We start from the raw sequence: 18,606 nt of genomic DNA, 5'->3' as shown, positions 1-18,606 counted from the left end.
CCAGGGTGGAGCAGGGCACTGAGAGCCCCCCCAGCACCAGGGCCCAGCACAGCTGCTGCAGATCAAATTCTCTTTATTTTAGTAGCAAAGAGCTGAAAAAAAAATCAGTTCTAATCAGAGTCAAATAATGTGGCAACCACCAATGTTAAACCTGTACAAAGCAGAAGGATGGGGGGGGGTAAAGGGAGGGTAGACCACCCCCCCCCCTTGGGGTACCCCAGCCCCAGCTGCCGGGGGTGCTCCCATCCTAACCGGGCCCTGCGGGAGCAGGCAGGGCAGCACCTGCAGGCAGGGGAGCAGGCAGGGCCCCAGGGCTGTAGTGCTGGGTCGGGGGCCACACACACACACGCGCGTGATGACGACGACGAGCCCCCGCCAGCCCTCACGTCTTGTTGAGTGTCCAGAGGGGGTCCAGCATGCTGAGGGGGTCGTCGCTGGGCCGGGGCCCCCGCAGGCCCTCGCCCGTCTGCGCCTGCAGGAAGTTCTGCTTGTTCATCCGCTGCTTGCCCTTGAGGGAGGCGTCCAGCGTGAAGGCCTCGGGCGTCAGGGAGGCCAGCAGCTCCAGCGAGGAGGAGGGGGGGGCAGCGGGGGGCACCGGTGGCTCCCCCCCGGGGGCCTGGGGGCTCTCAGCCACGTGGTTCCTGCTCTCGGTGTCAGTGGGTGGCTCGGGGAGGGGTGGCCCCGCTGGGGAGGGCTCAGCGAGGGGGGCACCAACGCTATCCATCGTGCCGTCAGGCAGCACCGGCGGCGCCTCCGCGTCCACGGCATCGGGCGGGGGGGCAGGATCCAGCCCCCAGCCCGCCCCGGCCTCCCCGCTGGCCCCCGCCGGCTTGATGCTCAGCTTGGCGATGGTGGCCTGGATGGAGCTGATGGGCATGTCCCCCCCCAGGACCAGGTCCTGCGGGTCCTGGTGGAAGTAGAGCTGCAGGAAAGAGGACCCGTCAGCCCTGGGGGGTGGGGGAGCCTCCCCCCGCCCCCCCCCAGCACCCCCCATGCTGCACCCACCTTGGGGGAGGCACTGTTGGTGGCCTTGGGGACAGCGGGGGCACCCACGCCGTGGCGGTGCAGCACCTGCTCGGCGTGCAGCAGGACGGCCTCGTAGCAGAACTTGAGGTGGAGCTGCAGGGAGGGGGGGGGGTGAGCCCTCAGGGGCAGCGGCCCCCACAGCTGGGGGGGCAGTGGCCCCCTCCCCACCGCCCCACTACCTTCTCCTGGAGCATGTGCTTGCGCTGCTGCCGCATCCGCTTCACCAGCTGCGCCAAGTCAGGGATGCCGTTGCCCGCCTCCACCTCCTGCATGGCCGCGTAGAGCAGGCAGAAGGCCCCGGTGCGGCCCACCCCAGAGCTGCAGGGAGAGAGAGACACCCCCCACCCCCCCCGGCCTGTGAGAGGCCCAGGGCGGGGGGCACCCCACAGCCCCAGCCCCCAGGATCCGCCCAGCCCTGCTCACCTGCAGTGCACGACGACGGGGGTGTGCAGCGGGCGCTGGTGCAGGTAGTGGCCGTGCACCTCCTGGATGAAGCGCAGGAGGCTCCCCTTGCTGTCAGGCAAGCCCCTGGGGGGGGGGACACACACTCATTGGGGGGGGATCCCCATCTCAACAGCCCCCCCAGGTGGGGTCAGCGCTGCCCCAAACACCCTCCCCACACGGGCTGGAGTCCTGAGGGCCCCCGAGAGGAGCAGTCTGAGGTCCCGTGGGGCTCCAGCTGGGCCCCCCCCACCCCCAGCAGGACCCCCGAGACCCCCCCATTTCCCCCCTGTGGCATACAGCTCCGGCCAGGAGGTGAACTGGAGGTGGATGACGGTGCGCTTGAGGCTCTGGTCACGGTACTGCAGCGTGATCATCCTCTCCACGTGGGTGGGGGCGACCTTCAGGCTGGTGAGGAGGAGGGTGATGGGTCCCTGCACCATGGGCTGTCCCCGCTCAGGGGGGAAGTACCGCAGCACCTTCTGCTGCGGGGAGGGAACAGGGTGCATCGTCAGGAGCAGGAGCAGGCAGCACCGTAACAGCCCACCCAGGGTGACCAACCCCCCCCCCCCCCGGCACTCCTGTCCCTCCCTAACCCCCGTCAGGGCCTGGAGCTGCCGCACGGTGACACGCAATGGGTGCCGGGCGGGACGACGGGTGCCAGGAGGGGCGAGGGACACCATAGCCCCCTCCCTGGGGCCACGGCAAGCCCTGCCCCAGCCAGCTCCACAACCGCGCGCCCAGGGAAGGGTCCTACCTTGTCCAGCTCCTGCTCCGACACCAGCATGACGACCACGGAGACCTTCTGCTCGTAGATCATCAGCCAGAAGTCAGCGGCGGTGCCCAGCAGCGGGGCCTGGGTGGCGATGATGGTGGGGCAGTAAGGCGAGAGGTCCTCCACTCTGCTGGCGTTGATGTAGTCATCCTTGCCCGAGCGGAGGACAACGCGGTTCCTGTCGTAGGGCATGATGTCCTGGTGCCGGTTCTTCATGGAGTAGCAGCGGGCAATGGCGATGGAGAGCTGCCGGGCGTCCCGCTCCTGGGCGTCCTGCAGCTCCTTCCAGACGACATCCAGCTCGGCGGTGCCGCCGGGCCCCGGGCGCTCCAGCCGCTCCACCAGCCCGCGGAAGCGGTCGAGCTCCGCCAGCAGCCGCAGTACGCGCTCTGGCTTCTCGTAGGGATCGGTCTCGATCAGCTGCACCGCCTTGGGCTTCTGCCCTTCCTTGGCATCCGCCTTGGTGGGCTGCAGCAGGGGCTGGCCCACGGCTGCCTTGGAGCCGCCGTGCTGGCTCTCGGGGCTGGAGGACAGGAGGTCGTCGGTGGAGGAGCTCTGCCGCTGGAAGGGGGCCTCGCTGGGGCCCGGGGGGAGCGGGGCCGTGCCTGGCGTCAGTGAGGGGGGGGGTCTCTGCGGCAGGCTGCCGGAGCCGGGCACCAGCGCCGGGGGCTGCATGGGCTGCGGGGAGGGGGCCGGGGAGGGAACGAGGGGGCCCTGCACCACCACCGCGCTCGGCATCTGGCTCAGGCCGGGGCTGGGAGAGGGGGGGACGTGGTGGGGGCCGGCCTGGCTGGCAGGGGCGGGCGGGGGGGGGCCCAGGGCCATGGTCCCGGGGGGCATCTGGCCACCGGAGGGGCCAGGGCTGGGGCAGAAGGGCAGAGCAGGGGAGCTGGCGGGCACCGGCTGCAGCCCCCCCAGCGTGGCGTGCAGGGGCTGCGTGGGGGGGCCGCTCTGGCCGGGGGCCCTGGGGAAGGGCAGAGCCCCCGTGTGCGGGGCCAGTCCCTGGGGGGGCAGCTTGTCCTGCCCCGGGAGCTGGTAGAGCTGCGGTGCCAGAGGGGGCTGCCCAGGGGCCGGGGGGGGCAGCTGCCCCCCGGGGCTGGCGAAGGGCTGCTGGGCAAACTGGGGCTGAGGGGGCAGTGGGGGCCGGGGGGGCGGCTGGAAAGGCAGGGGGACCTGGGCTCTCCCCGGGGGCAGGAAGGGGGCTGGGGGAAACCGCTGGGGGCCGGGGGCACGAGCGGGCACCTCCATGCCAGGCTGGAGCTGCGCTGTGGGTGCAAAGGCCTGCGGGTGCTGCCCGGGAGGGAACGGGTGCTGCGCCGGCTGCCCGAAGGGCTGCAGCCCCCCCTGGGCATAGGGGAAGGGGGCTGGGGGCCCCCCGGGGGGCTGCGGGGGCAGGAAGGGGCCTGGGGGCACGGCCGGGCCCTGGCCGGGGAGCCGCGGGGGAGCAGCGCAGCTGGAGATGGGGGCCTGGACGCTGTCCACCGTGGTGGTGGCCGGCCGGGTGCCTGGGGCCGGCTCGGGGCCCCCCGCTCGTGGCTGGGCACCCACGGGGGCTGGTCCCAGGGTGGGGGGTCCGAGGGGACCGGGCGCCGGCACCCCCGGCTGGCCCAGGCCATAGGGGGCAGCGGGAGCGGGGCCGTGCTGCGGGGACGAACGCGGGGGAAGCACGTGGGGCCCCACGTAGCCGGGCTGCACCGTGGCCGTACCGGGCCGCGCCGGGGCTCGCATCAGCGGGGCGGCTGGGAAGAGCTGGGGGGCGGCAGACGGAACCGAGCTTGGGGGGGGGCCGGCCGCCTGCGGGGCGGAGGGCTGCAGGAGCTGCACCGGGGCCCCCCCGGTGGGGGGAAAGGGGCCCGGGGCCGAGGCAGGCGCCGCCGGCAGGCGGTAGTGCCCGGGGAGGGCAGGGGGGCCGGGGAAGTGGGCAGGGGCGAAGGGCTGCAGCGGGGCGCCGGCCAGCCCGGCCGCAGGCAGGAAGGGCTCGGGGGGCCGCGGCCCGGCGGCCAGGGCCGGGTTGAGGGTGAGGGCGGCCAGCGTGTGGGGCGGCAGGCGGGCCAGGTGCCCGGCCAGCACGTCCGGCGGCAGGCTGCGCAGCTCCTCCGGCAGCTCCGACAGCACCAGGGAGCCCAGCGGCGGCAGGTCGCTTGCGTCCAGCCCGCCGGCTTCCAGCTCCAGAGGTTTCTTCTGCAGGGCGGGTTTGGGGGCCGTGGGCCGAGGGGGCGGCTGCTTCTTCATCTCCCTGCCGGGAGGCAGCGAGGCTCACCGCGGGGCTCACCGCAGGGCTCACCGCAGGGCTCACCGCAGGGCCACCGGCCCCAAGGAAGCCTGGTGGGTGCTGCTCACCTCCCCCTCGGGCACAGGGAGCCACCGCACAGAAGCCAAACCCTCGAGCCACAGCCCGGACCACCCAAAGGGGCTTCCCACCTCCCGGGGACCCCAACCCAGGCTTTACGTCCCCTCCAGCCCACGCGTGCATCCCTGCGACGGGCACGGCGCCACCTACTTCTCCAAGATCTGCTGCCTGTTGGCCTCGGCGGCTTGGCAGGCGGCCCGGGCCTTCTCCAGCAGTTTGGCAGCTTTCCCCTCCAGGTCGGTGTAGAAGTCCTTCCCCTCCTGCGATTTCTTCATCAGGTCCTCGTAAGCTTCGTAGGAGGCCACCAAGGTCTGAACGGTGGTGTTCCACCTGGGGAGACAGGGCAGAGGAGCTGAACAGGGACGTAACGCCAGGCCGGAGCTCCTGGCACCTTGGGAACCCCCCGGGGTGCAGGACACACAGCCACCAGCGGCCCCCCAGCAGCTAGGCACGACAAGGGACAGAGCAGAGGAGCTGGTTGTGCCCCCACAGCTCTCCCCGGGGCGGCTGAGGGCTCTTCCCGTGCACCAAGACCCCACCAGGGAACACTGTCCCCCCTGCCCCAACCCTGGCCAGGCCCGCAACCCACTCACTTGTGCTCCACCTCAGCCAGGGCCTTGCGCACAGCTGCGTACTTGACGTTGGCGTCCGTCAGGGCCTTCAGGACGTTCTCCTGAGCGGCCAGGTTCTGCTCCAGGTAGACCTTGATCTGGTCATACTTCTTCAGCTGCTCCTCAAAGAGTTTCTGCCAAGAAATGGGAGGATCTGAGGGGCCGCAGGCGGCCAGGGGGGGCTCAGGGGTAGGCTGGGAGGGGGCAGAGCCCTAATCGGGATGCGTAACACACAGAGGGGCTTCCCCAAACAGCGGCTGGCACCCACCTTCATCTCGGAGCGGTCGGTGGTGACCAGCGAGGTGGTGATATCGTCCTTCTGGATCATCTCGCGCAGCTGCTGCTCCAGGGACATCCGCTGGTCCCTCATCTCCTGCACCTTGGCCAGGATCCGCTTCAGGTTCTGCAGGACCTGCTTGTCGTCTGCGGGACGGGGCAGGGCTGAGCAGCCACAAGGGACCCCACCGAGCCCAGCGCAGTTTCCCTGACCCGAGTCCGCTCACGGGATGTGCTGTGGCCGAGGGGAGGGCACGGCGGGGGCGAGGAGCCAGCCTGGGCTTGTCCTGGCGCAGCCAGTGGAAAGCCGGGCGTTTGCCGGGACAGTAACCGGGTCCCTGCCCCCACACCAGCCCCTATTTTGCGGGTTTCAGGGGAACGAGCCCCCACCCCGGCTCACAACGGACCACGCAGCCGGCCGATGCCAACGCAGCGCAAGCCAAGGCGCAGGGCGACACGAGGGGGAAGCAGACCTGCCTTCCCCCAGCCCAGCCTGCCGTTGGGAGGCCGGGCTGGCCGCGAGTGCAGCCAGACCTGCCCCCAGCCCGGGGCGCGGAACCGCTCACCTTCGGTCAAGGCGGGCGAAGGCAGCGCGGCCCGGACCTGCTCCAGCGGCCCGCTGAGCAGGCGGAGGTTGCCGATGTGCAGGTTCATGGCTTTGTGGAGCTCGGTGTTGGTGAAGCTGGCCTTCTCGTGCACCTCCAGGTACTTGGAGCACTCCTTGCTGACCTCGGCCAGCCCTGGGGAGGGCGGCGGGGGGGACCCCTGTGGTGGGGGGACCTTCCCAAGCAGCTCCTGCAGCTTCCGCTCCTGAACCTCATCCTCCTCGAGGAGATCTCGGATCTCCTTCAGGGAAGCCTCCACGTCAGTGAAGACCCCGGAGAGCACTGCACGGGAGAGACATGTGAAGGCCTGAAGGATAAATCTGGCTGTGGGCAGCCAGAGAAGGCAGGGACACCCCAGGGCCTGCCTGCATCGGGGAGATGCCCGTAACGGGCTCCAGACAGCACCGACCCCCTGGCTGCGGCCCGCAGGCCGGGCACGGGGGGGCTGCGGCCACCAGCGAGGCGACGGGTGGCCTGGCCTGCGAGGAAGCAGCATCCCCCACAACCAGCCAAGAGGAAATAAACGCCTCGGGGTGAAGGAATTTATAATCGGCAAAGAGTCAGCGGTCAGAGCGGCCGTTCCCGACACCGAGCCCCGGCCAGGGAGCGGCGGGGCCAGGCCGGACATCCCTGGTGTGCCCCCCGTGGGTCCCCCCCACCCTTACCCTGCATGGACTGGACGAGGTTCTTGACGGTGTCGGGGCGCACGCTGAGTGCGGCGCATTTCTCCATCAGGATGGGGGGGATGTGGTTGTACATGTCCAGGTTGTCCACGGTCTCGGGGTCCAGCTGCATGGAGTCCATGAACTGGCTACAGGTGGGAGAACAAGCCTCTGAGCGGTGGCAGAGCCCCCCCACCTCCCTGCAGGGTCCCCCCACCCCAAACCATGGCCAGGTTGGGGCGCAGCAGGGCAGCATCACCCCCCATGGGCTCAGCAAAGCTGCAGGGTGAAGTTGGGGACCGGTCACCGGGACTGGAACCCGCTGGGGGATGGGGTCTGCCCAGAACTGGGCAAACTGGGACTTGACCGCGACAGATCCAGGACTTCAGTGTTCCCGTCGGCGTCAGGGTGGGACACCCAGGGAGGGGACAATGGGGACACCCGACCGCTGCCTGGGCCTCCAGTGGGAAGGGATTGGCCAGGGCCCCGTTCAGGCGCGGCTCACACGTACTCCAGCACTTCGTTCTTGGCTTCAATTTTTGCCATCACGTCCCTCAGCAGTTTGGCCTTCTCCTCACTGCGACAGAGGAGGGAAAAAAAAAAAAATCCTTTAGTGCTGCGACAGGAGGTGGGAAATCACCGTAAATCCCGAGTGCTCTGAGCCCTGCAGGAATCGGCCGGAGCCTCGGTCGTCCCCGGGCCAGACACGAGGAGGATTCAGGGACATTTGGGGTGGGTGGTGGCTCCCCAGGGAAACCACCGCAGCTGGTTTGGTCCCCTCCGGCTCCCTTCGGCCCGCAGAGCGGCTGAGCCAGGGCACGGGCACACACCTGTACAGGGAAGAGGCCTCGTGGGCAGCCATGGGCACCAGCTTGGCAAATATATCGGGGCCGGTGACAGCTGGATCCGTGGGGTTGACGGGGAGAGCTTTCACCAACGGGGCACCTGGGGGGTGGAACACACAGCACGCGCCTGTCAAACCTCCACAGGGAGCCAATTATTCCCAAGAGAGGTCCTCCCGCTCAACACCGTCATTCCGGGCGGATCCCCGGCGAGCGCGGCATCACGGCACGAAGCCCCACCGGCCCCAAGGGTCCCAGAGCCCCGTGGATTCACCGCGTGCGTGTCCCTCTCCCCTCAGGAGCTGGCAGGAGTGGGCACTGCCCAACCTCACCTTTCACGGACTGCAGGGTGTCCAGCGCAGGCACGGCTTCGTGGTAGATGAAGTCATTGTCCTTTTTGGCCGAATTGTACCTAAAACCAAGAAGCGATGCTGCGTTGGCGAGGAGCAGACAGCATCCCCGGCTCCCTGAGCTCGCTCCCAGCGTGGTCAGCTCCGAGTCGCTTGGGCTCGCTCCAGGGAGAGCAGAAAGCAGCTTCCACGGCAGCCGCACGTCACGAGAGCCTCGTGCAGCACGGGGTGCTTGGCTCTGCCTCTCGGGGAACACCGGGGACGGTCACCCGGCACTTCTGAGCCACAGGGAAGCAGAACGATCACGTCCAGGGGTGCCCCGTGCGCGGACTCACTTGCCACCGATCACATCCATGGCGAACCTCAGGGCTTCCTGGACGGCTTCCGGCTGGCCCTGCAGAAATGAGAAGGAGTTGGTGCAGGCGGGCAACAGGCATCGCTGCCCAAGCGTGCCCGGGAGGCAGCAGCAGCCTCGTCAGCCATCTCTCCTTGCGCCCCAAAAAGGGACGGAGACACCCGTGCAGCCCCAAACCCTCCGCACCCCAGTTTCACACGCAGACCCCGTCACAGGGCTGTCCTCGGTTTGCCCAGCACCGACACCGGGGCTCCGTGGGGAGCCCACCGACAGGGCAGGGCTGAGCGCGGCAGACCCACGGCCCTTCTGGAGCTGCCCGCTGAACCGTTAAAACCCAACCAACCCCCCCCAAAGCCCCGGTAGACCGAGGGGCCGGGAGATCCCAGAGCCTCGGGCTTGGCTGGACGTCCCAGAGGGGAGGAAACCGATGCTTTGGGAAGCCAGCACAGGTTTGCCAACCCAGTCAACAGCAAAGAAAGCTTTTAACTGACACCACCAGCTCTCACCTGCTCAGTCTGGCACCCACCGGACTGAGGCGCTGCTCAGCACAGGATCTTTAAAACAACCCACCGCAATTACCGCTACCAGATGGAGCAGGAACGCACCTTTGCCAGCTTGATAGCTTCGTTGAGTTTATCCAGAGCGCTCTGGAAGTAGATGACCTGCAGAGAGACCGGGAATTAGGGGTACCAGGGCTGGCGCAGAAGTACCTGCCCTCGCTTTGCACAGGAACATCACCACCAGCCCCCCCAGAGATGCAGCTTCCTCCAGCACGACGGGGCTTCCCGAGCACGCCCACAAACGCTTCCAGAGGCAGGACATCGTTGGTGACACGCTGATGTCCCCAGCGCTGCGGATACCCAGTGTCACTAGTGTGACAATCCCTTCCAGGACTCAACCCTCCGCGGGCCGGAGAGCTATCCAGAGCCCGGACCAGGCTGACACGGCTCTGCTTACCCTTTCCCCAAACTTCTGCTGCTCCTCAGCCTGTTTTCCCATGTGCAGCTGCAAGAAAACACACATCGGTGGGGTCAGAGCTCCCTGACTCGAGGGAGATCTTCAAAACGGGCAAGAAAAGCCCCCAGAGCAGCCAGAGCCCCTTCGCTGGTCGCGTTGAGGTGAGCACCGCTCACAGTGGGCGTGAGCAGCCCAAACCGGGGTGGGAGTAGAGGGCAGGTCCCCCCAAGCTGCCCCCCCCATTGGTCTCCCCACTTACATGGGCCACAGCAGCAAAATAATAGATTTTCATTTGAACCAGCTTCTTCCAGTCCTTCTGGATCTTTCCCAGCAGCGAGGCCGTCTCCGAATTTTCCAGTGCCCGACAGGCCTCTTTGTAGTAATCCACCACCTACGGAGAGGGGGACGGGTGTTTGGAAACCCCCCCGAAAGCCGGATCTCAGGTGGAACCGAGAGCAGGAGGGAAAGGAAGATTCACCAGCACCAGCGTTTGTGCCCAAGGACTCAGATCAAACAGCCAGCACAGCAAAACGGCCGGTGGGGAACCCACGGATGCATTTTAGGTCAGAGCCAGGGACTAGTGACATCATCATGATAAACCTACCCCACGTGGAGGGTTAGAACCCCAGAGTGGTTTGGGTGGGCAGGGACCTCCCAGCCCACCCAGTGCCACCCCTGCCATGGGCAGGGACACCCTCCACTAGCCCAGGTTGCCCAAAGCCCCATCCAGCCTGGCCTTGACCACTGCCAGGGAGCCAGGGGCAGCCCCAGCTTCTCGGGGCACCCTCTGCCAGGGCCTCAGCACCCTCCCAGGGAAGGATTGCTGCCTCCCATCCCATCTCCATCTCCCCTCCTGCAGCTTCAGGCCATTCCCCTTGGCCTGTCCCTCCCTGCCCTTGGCACCAGCCCCTCGCCAGCTTTCCTGGAGCCCCTGCAGGGACTGGAAGGGGCTCCAAGGTCTCCCCGCAGCCTTCTCTTCTCCAGGCTGAACCAGCCCAACTCTCTCAGCCTGAGGTCTCCAGAGCAGAGGTGCTCCAGCCCTCGCAGCATCTCCGTGGCCTCCTCTGGACTCGCCCCAACAGCTCCGTGTCCTTCCTGTGCTGGGGCCCCCCGAGCTGGACGCAGCACTGCAGGGGGGTCTCCCCAGAGCGGAGCAGAGGGGCAGAATCCCCTCCCTCGACCTGCTGCTCACGCTGCTGGACACGCAGCCCAGGACACGGCTGGCTTTCTGGGCTGCCAGCGCACGTTGCCGGCTCATGTGGAGCTTCTCGTCCCCCAGCACCCCCAAGTCCTTCTCCTCAGGGCTGCTCTCCATCCATTCTCCACCCAGCCTGGAGCTGTGCTGGGGATTGCCCCGACCCACGTGCAGGACCTTGCCCTTGGCCTTGTTGAACTCCATGCGGTTCACACGGTCCCACCTCTCCAGCCTGCCCAGGTCCCTCTGGACGGCATCCCTTCCCTCTGGAATATTTTACGCTCTCCTTTGAGGAGCTGGTGGTTGTGCTCACAGCCCAGGGTGATGGCAGCACCCTGTACCACTGTCTGACCGTGCCGACGCTGCGCAGGGTCTGGGACACCCTCCCTGAGCTCCCGATCCCACGCATCGCTCTGCGCGTTGGGAACAGCAGGCGCTGAGGCAGAAGCTGAAGCTCAGCAGGGTTTGCCCAGGAGCTCACCTGGGCGCTGATCCGGGCCACGAGGAAACTCTTTCTGTTGTCCAGCATGGATTTCTCCAGGAGACACTCCTGTGCCTGCCCCTGCCGAAGAGGAGAGGGGAACACTCGCTTTCTCCTACACCTTGGGAAACCCTCCCGCATCCAAACAAGCACCAGGCCCTGACCCCTGGCAGGACCCACCACCTACAGCTCCTTTCTTGGGAGGGCAGCGGAGCACAGCAAACACCAGCCCCAAGGGACGCCCCAACAACCACGGCGCGGCACGGAGCCTTCCCCCTTCCCCACTGCCTCCCCAGATCTCCTTCCCTCCTGTGGGAGGGAGCCCCCATTGCCTACAGCAGCCCGAACCCCACAAACAGCCCCCGTGGGGCACTGGGGTCCTGTCTCACCCGGCTCCAAGCGCTTGGACTCAACGAGGAGCACCCAACCCTAGGAACACCCCTCTCCCGGTCAAGCAGGAGCAGTCCCCGAGGCGTGCAAGGAGCCGTCCCAGTACGACCAGTGCCCTGGCGGAGGCAGAGGCCAGTTCCTACCAGCATGAGGTTGATGTTGAGGTTGAGGATCTGGTGGCTCATGTCTACGCTGTAGGAGTGAGGGAAGTGATCCCGCAGGTACGTAAACGCCCCGGCAGCGCACTGGAAGTGGGTACAGGAAACCTTCATGCCCTGAAAGGATGGAGAACACGTGTCGGACGCGCGCAGCCCTCCTGCAGGCACGCCGAGCCAGCTGATGTCTGTGGGCACGTGCTGCTGGACACGAGGAATTTGTGGAGACTTGGCCAGACTGGAAAAGCGGGGCTTTCCTTTCAGATGGGGAGGTTTGGGTGATAAACCCCAGCTCAGAAGGGGTTAGGTGTCCCCTGCTTCCTCTGAGACCCCAAAAAGCAGCTGCCTCAAGCCTGGAGCGAGTCCCTGGGCTCACAGGGCTCTAAACGGCTCAGCGCTTTCCCCTGGCCGTGCACGCCCCAAGCTGTGTCAGATCTCTCCTCTCCTGGCCCTACGTGCTGAGGGTGGAAGGTCAGCCCGGCCAGCGAGCAGGCAGAGCCTCGCTGGAGCAGGGACGGCAACGCTGAGGCAGGGAGGGACGCAGCCACGAGGAGGTGGCTCCTCGTGACGCTTTGCAGCGATATCGGGTCACAGCAGACATCCAGAGCTGGCGTTTGACGTCGAGATGCTTTTAATCGCCCAGGGTTACGGAGGAGAAGTCCTCAGCGTTACCGGCTCATGGCCGTTAACCACGTGGGAGAGAAAAGGCGCAGAGGGGGGACCCAGGGGATCGTTACCTCCTCGGACACTCTCTTGTCCATGGCGCCCAGCATGGAGTGCAGCGCACCTGCGGAAAGAGGACGGTGGCTCAGTGGGGTGAGGGCACCCCGCCAGCCCCCACTCACTGCTCCCAGACTGGGTGTCTCGGACCAGAGAGAAGCCAAAATCTGCCGCAAGTCGGACACAGACACCCGACAGCAGCCAGCCGGTGCTCTGTGGGTGCTGTGCCCATCTCACAGGGCACCCACGTGCTGCAGTGCCCTGCGAAAAGACTGCGCACACAAGTCGTTCCGTACAGGAAAGTCCCAGGCTGGAAACAAACCCTAAATATTAAAAAGTGAGCATCTAACATCCTCCTGGTTTTACAGATGTGTTTCTAGCAACTTCAGGGAGCAGCCACCTCTCGAAAGGGGCCTGGGCACCACGTCAGCTCCCGCTGCACAGCGCGCAGCCCTGCAGCCTGGGGGGTTTCAGCTAAAGCTGCGCGTGGTCTGCCGGGAGAGCGCAGGCAGCTCCCGAGCTGCAGCGAAAGGGGCAGCCACGACGCCAGGGATGGGGGTGGTTTCACCCGCATTAGGTGTCCAGGCGCTGGGTGTCACCTTCCCTTTGGGGCTACCAAAAAGAAAAACCCCACTGTGAGCCATGATTGTCCACGGGTGGAGAGAAAGGGAGGGGGGACAAGTGTCAGATTTGATGGTTTTACACCCGTTTGCTGCTTTGGAGGAGACGGGATGCTGGATGACCTGGAGAAAGCCTGACTGCGGCTGTCACCGTGCCACAAAGGGCATTTGTAAAGCTGCAACTCGCTGTCAGCCTCCTCGGTGCAACCTCTGAGCGAGGCGCAGGGCGGCACACGACCGACAAGGGAGACGAGGCTTCTGACCAAAGCCAAACTCAACCTCTCCTGCAGCTCCCAGCCCCACGGACAGCACAGAGGAGGGGAAGACACACAACCAGGCTGAGCCACGGCCACTGGTGGGACCAGGCGTGCCGTGCTGCTGCCTGGCCGCTCCAAGGAAGGCTGACCCGGAGCTCAGAGCAAAGGCCGGGCAGAGGGGAGGGACATCCCTGGCGCCCAGGGCAGAGCACGAGGGCAGGCGCTCTGCCAGACCCTTACCCAGGTTGTAGAGGATGCACGCCTGCTCGTACTTGATGTCCTCGTGCGTCACCGTCTTGCCTGAGAAGATCTCAGTCCTGCGAGGAGAGAAGCCTGGTTACCAGCTGCAGGTGGAGGTACCGGTGTTCCTGGGCACGGGCCAGGAAAAGGCTTTGCCAGGAGACAGCTCCCTCGGAGGTTCGGAGAAGGGGCCCTCCTGCCTGGCATCACCCTGGGCATCGAGTCAAAGCGCCGGAGGTGGTGGGAGCTGGTGGAACGGTGCGTCTCCACATGGCAGCGTCGTTTTGGCTTTGGCAGTACACAGAAACCCCGTTCACACACGGCCAAGCAACTCCGCCACCCCGGGGGGATCTCGGCACCGTCGCCTTGCGTGGCGACGCTGCCCTGCGTCTCCTCAGAGCCAGCTACCGCGTTGCCTAATCCCTGGGGCAGGACAGCACCTCCTAAAGGGTCCCCAGGCCACCCAGGTACAGCCGATGGGCTTCGGGGAGGAGTGTATTGGATGCCCACGAAGGAGCCAACCTTCCCATCCACAACACCCAAGCCCCACACCAGAGCGAAGAGGCTCCTTCTTCCCGGCCCCAGCGCGCCGCTGCCCTCACCACGCGATGGGGACGGCCGCCTCCTGCTCGGCGCCCATGGGGATGCGGCTCTGCAGGTAGTGGAGTTGGCCGAAGTACTTCCGGAGCGTGCTGCAGCCCTCGAAGTCCCTGGGCACGTTGACGGCGCTCTGGAAGGGAGAGAGGAGGAGGAGGAAGAGGAAGAGGCTGCCCCGTGGACAGGACCGCGCTCACGGTTAACACATCAGACGGATTTTTGGTGAGACGTGCAGGCAGGAGGGAACGGCCAGAGCTGGGCATCGGTCGGCTGCCCTGGGGATGAAGCGGCACGGCGGGAAGGAGCAAGGCCTCACAGAAAACACCTGCGTAAGGCAGCTAGAAAAACAGGTCTGTTTGCCTAAAAATGAGACTGGAGGGAGCAGCTTTACGGATCCGGAGTAACCAGTTTGGGGAGGAAGAGTCTCTGCTCTCCTCGGCACAGGCTCCTAAGGGTGAAATAAATGGGAGAAATTTGGAGGTGACTGAAAAGGGGGTGTCCTGGACAGGGCACAGGACCCACTGCTACAGCAAAGCTGTGTCGGGAGAAGGGAGGGAAGAGCAGGAGAGCCCGGAAAGGTTTCCCAACCTCCCGCTTCAGGGTTAAGCCCGTGGGCAGAGGCCAGAGCTCCCCAGCCCCCCGGGCTGTGAGTGTTTAAGCACCCCCCCCCCCCCCCGCCCCGTGCCTGCTGGAAAACCACCGCCATGCTTTGGAGACGCCGCTGAGATGACCCTGGTGCCAGCACCACGAGTTACCCCGGCTCCACTTGCACATCAAGCTTACGGTCTCGCTACAAAACCTGTGGCACGGCACAAACCGGCACCGGTCCAGGGCAAGTCTCTGACCGTCTCCAGCCGGTTTTACCACCCGTGCCTCAGCTGCCAGCTGCCCGGGGCCAAGGCTGTCTCTAACCTGCTCAGTGGCCCCCAAATTAATGACCCCAGTGACTAGCACAAGTATTTGGGCTCTGGAGCTGAGAGTAAAGGGCTAATTTATTCCCTGCAAAAACCTCAGGCACCAGCCCGACCGGACAAAACGATTCCTTCCACCCAACAGGCTTGTATTTGACACAAACCCCCCCCACATTCAGGGAAGCGGATACAGTAGAGCCCTAACGCCCAACCCCTGCGTGCTCCTTGGGAACCGTGAGTCATCTGGGGAGCCCAGGACGCAGCCTGGCTGCCAAAAGCCTCATCCGTGGGCCACTGGTGAGGAACGGGAGCAGCCACGGCAGGGCTCCGGCGCAGCTCCCAGTCCAGGGAGGCGGTGGGAGCCAGCAGACGTGTCCTTCAGCACCGTGGGGGTGATGAACCAGCTCCCCCAGTTTGGCTCCAGTAGGTCTCACCGGGGCTGCAAGCGATTTGGGACGGAGCCCGGCTTACCTGCCGGAGCACCTCCAACTTCCGCAGCTCCTCGTTGTAGTTCTCCGGGTTCTCCCCATAGTTCTTCAGGACAAACTGGAAGGGGAAGAGAAGGGTGAGAACCTGGCCCTGTCCGACACCCAGAGCCACCTTCCCAGTCCCACGCCAGAGCCACAGCCAGCAGCTCCCCAGGGAAGCCCAGGAGAAGCCCCCGTGGTACGTCTGGCAGCGTGAAGGGGCACATGCCAGCTCGGAGCCTTGCATCTTCTAGTTCGGAATTTGTTTTCCCCCCAAAAGCCCCTACACTTGCCCAGCTCCTGCTGAACCTAGATTAACACAAAGCCAGGGCACAGGGTCCTGCAGAGACAACGTCAGGAGGAAAAGCCCTGGGCAGAGGCACCGATCCAGCTCACCACGGTGAGGGCCGAAAGAGAAACGAAACGGGGTAGCGTGTGCCTGTGTGCAACAGCACGGCGCTGCAGCCCCTGCCGGAGGCTCCTCAGTCACCACGGAGAGGAGCTGGAGCCGCGGTTTGGCCAAAACTGCTCGGTCAGCAAGCACAGCACTTCCCAACCACAGGCAACTTGGGATCCTCCAAAGGTCTGGGCAGGAATTCATCCAACCTTCCCGGCAGCCGTGGGGGAGAGCCAGGGATCCGCAGCCCCACTCTGCCCGGGCAGACCCTGGGGACTTGATCCAGCTCAGCAGCTGCCGGGTCAAGGGAGGTTGGGGACATTGGAAGGGCTGCCCACCCCCTCTGCCACTTAAGCTCAAGGTTAACGCAGCTCGGCGCTGGAGAAACAAGGGAAGTTTCCTCTCCTCCCTCTCTGTTTTGACCAGGGTGCCAGGTTTCTATTCCCTTTTCCTTCACCCGAGCCAGCAAAACAGAGCGTGTTTCCATCAAACACCTGCAGGGAAACCTGGTTCACAAAACAGATTTCTACCTGCTGCTGTACGCAAAAATTCCCTAAAGAACCCACTTTTGATAAGCTGCCACTCCTCGGGCCCAGCTCGGACCTGGAGGTCACCGTCCCCTCTGCCGCAGCTCCCCGTGGGGTGCCACCGCGAGGCCCATGGCACGGCCGGCTCCGCCGGCGCTCGCAGGCAGGCACAGCGGGGCCGGAGCCGCGCCGATGGCCACCACACCTTGTCCGGGCTGGCACGGCATGACTCAGCTCGGCGATCCCGCGACACCTTCCTCCTGGCACAGGGACATCCCTGCCACACTAACGCCGCTGCCGGGGCCTGAAGGGACACCAGCCCCCCAAAAATCAGCAGGGCAGGAATGAGGTGATAGCACAAACGCAGGAGAAACGTCCTCATCCTCCCTCCACATCAATAAATTATGATTTTCGTCCGTAGGTGGCACTAGAAAATGCCAGTCATAGGTGGAGTTTGTTTACAGCTGCTTAATTAAGTGCTTCACCTCCCTGAAGCCGTCGGTTCAGTCCCTGCCGGGGTGGCAAGGGCAGGTCGCGTCCCCTGGGAGGGAAGGAGCCCATCACCTCACACCCACCATACTCTTAACCTTCCTCCGATGGCGCCGCAGAAGGATTGGGGCTTTTAAGCGCCTGACGATCAGCCTGAGCTGAAAACCAGCTCCCCCGCTCCTCGCTTCCCCCTCGTACACGAGCCCGCGGAAGCGGAGGGAAAAGGAGACGCGAGGGATCGGCCATCGCCGACCCGGATCTCCTAACGACACCCACCACGGCGTTAATAACGACCGCTGCCGGCAGAGGCCGGATCCAGCGGCGGGGCTCAGGGAAGGGCGGCTGCAGCGTCGGGAGCCGGGAGTCAGCGCAGTCACATGCGGCAGGGACGGACTTGCCAACTCACCGCTCGTCCACGAGGCGGCTGGGGAAGGCTCTGCCCGGGATGGGGAGGGCTCCAGGGACTCCCCCCCCTCCCCAAACTCTGCCCCTCGACAGCACCGTGTTATTGGGGACCCGCTGAGCCCGGCCACCGAGGACGGTCCCGCAGCCCTGAGGAGGCAGCGAAGCGAGCGGGGCCAAGCTGGTCGGGGGGGGGTGCTGAGGGGGGCAGAGACGCACCGGGGGCCTTGGTCCCTGTGTGCCACACAGGGCAGAGCTGCCACAGGGCGAGGAGCCACCGCAGACGCAGCCGGGGCACCTCAGCCACGTCCCTGCCCCGTCACACCCAGGAGCCCCCCCAGGGCCCTGACAGTGTCCCCAGCAGCCCTGTCCCAGTCCTCCCCACCTCCAGGCACCCCCCAACACCCTGACCCACAGCCCCCCCGAACATCCCCAGATATAACTCCATGCCCCACCAGGGCCTCCCAAAAATCCCTGACCCCCTGCGCACCCCTTCTCTGTGCACCCCAAAGACTCCTCACACCCCAAACACCCCTCGGAGCCCCCGATCCCACCCCATGCCCCAAGCACTCCCCTCCCTCACAGACCCCAAACACCTCCCATAGAGCCACTCTTCCTCCCTCAAAGCCCTCCTCATCCTCACAGACCCCAAACACCTCCCATAGAGCCCCCGATCCCCCCCTACCCCCCTCCCCAAACACTCCCCTCCCTCACAGACCCCTCTCCCCACCCCCCAAGCACTCCCCTCCCTCACAGGCCTCACACACAGCCCCCCGATCCCCCCCCCCCCTCCCCAAGCCCTCCCTCCCCTCACAGACCCCAAACACCCCTCACGGAGCCCCCGATCCCCCCCTACCCCCCACTCCAAGCAGTCCCCTCCCTCACAGACCCCAAACACCCCTCACAGAGCCCCCGATCCCCCCCTCCCCAAACACTCCCCTCCCTCACAGACCCCTCTCCCCCCTCCCCAAGCACTCCCCTCCCTCACAGGCCTCACACACAGCCCCCCGATCCCCCCCCGATCCCCCCCTCCCCTCACAGACCCCAAACACCCCTCACGGAGCCCCCGATCCCCCCCTACCCCCCTCCCCAAGCACTCCCTCCCCTCACAGACCCCAAACACCCCTCACGGAGCCCCCGATCCCCCCCTCCCCTCACAGACCCCAAACACCCCTCACGGAGCCCCCGATCCCCCCCTCCCCAAGCCCTCCCTCCCCTCACAGACCCCTCCCGCCCCGCCCCTGACAGGGGCCCGTCCGCTCCCCTCCCCTCCCCTCCCCTCCGCCGGGAGCCCCTCAGCAGGCCCCAGCCGCTTATCCCCCAACGCCCCGGCCCCACCTTCTTGACAGCGGCGTTGAAGGCGAACTCCCCGGCCTCCTTGAGGTCGAGCCAGATCATGGGCATGCGGGGCACGGCCTCCATCCCGGCCTGCGCCCGCCGGAACCGCCCGCCCGCCCCGCCGGAACCGCGCGCGGAGCCTCACGGGAAACCGAGTCCTCTGGGGAGGC

General features: G+C 66.1%; 1 protein-coding gene across 2 annotated transcripts; it reads right to left on the bottom strand.

Annotated features, from left to right (window-relative positions):
* Positions 1-56: 56 nt before the first annotated feature.
* PTPN23 (protein tyrosine phosphatase non-receptor type 23) lies at positions 57-18,567 on the bottom strand. Of its 2 annotated transcripts, none has more exons than XM_075746915.1 (25): positions 18,437-18,567; positions 15,288-15,362; positions 13,911-14,038; positions 13,309-13,385; positions 12,209-12,258; positions 11,460-11,591; positions 10,927-11,007; positions 9,510-9,641; positions 9,251-9,298; positions 8,899-8,955; positions 8,274-8,332; positions 7,921-8,000; positions 7,577-7,691; positions 7,258-7,323; positions 6,750-6,895; positions 6,046-6,366; positions 5,472-5,626; positions 5,186-5,337; positions 4,743-4,922; positions 2,225-4,478; positions 1,768-1,952; positions 1,450-1,554; positions 1,206-1,344; positions 1,006-1,119; positions 57-922 (listed from the first exon to the last, which is right to left on the bottom strand). In XM_075746915.1, the coding sequence occupies exons 1-25, from the start codon at positions 18,518-18,520 to the stop codon at positions 383-385; spliced, it is 5,475 nt and encodes a 1,824-aa protein (XP_075603030.1). In that variant the 5' UTR covers positions 18,521-18,567; the 3' UTR covers positions 57-382. The 2 variants fall into 2 exon arrangements, with proteins under 2 accessions (XP_075603030.1, XP_075603031.1); XM_075746916.1 differs by having other exon boundaries at positions 253-922; positions 1,768-1,949.
* Positions 18,568-18,606: the final 39 nt, after the last annotated feature.

Source organism: Balearica regulorum, chromosome 2, assembly GCF_011004875.1.
Source record: "Balearica regulorum gibbericeps isolate bBalReg1 chromosome 2, bBalReg1.pri, whole genome shotgun sequence".
NCBI lineage: Eukaryota > Metazoa > Chordata > Aves > Gruiformes > Gruidae > Balearica > Balearica regulorum.
Note: the sequence above shows the minus strand (reverse complement) of the source record. Positions and strands in the feature narration are given on the sequence as shown.

Bases quoted from the DNA above. Each gene is read 5' to 3' on its own strand.
- PTPN23 (XM_075746915.1), bottom strand. From the start codon at position 18,520: ATGGAGGCCGTGCCCCGCATGCCCATGATCTGGCTCGACCTCAAGGAG. The intron at 9,642-10,926 runs GTGAGCTCCTGG...CCCTCTCCGTAG, and splicing joins TGGCCCGGATCAGCGCCCAG to GTGGTGGATTACTACAAAGA. The intron at 4,479-4,742 runs GTAGGTGGCGCC...GCCTCCCGGCAG, and splicing joins AGGCAGCAGATCTTGGAGAA to GGAGATGAAGAAGCAGCCGC.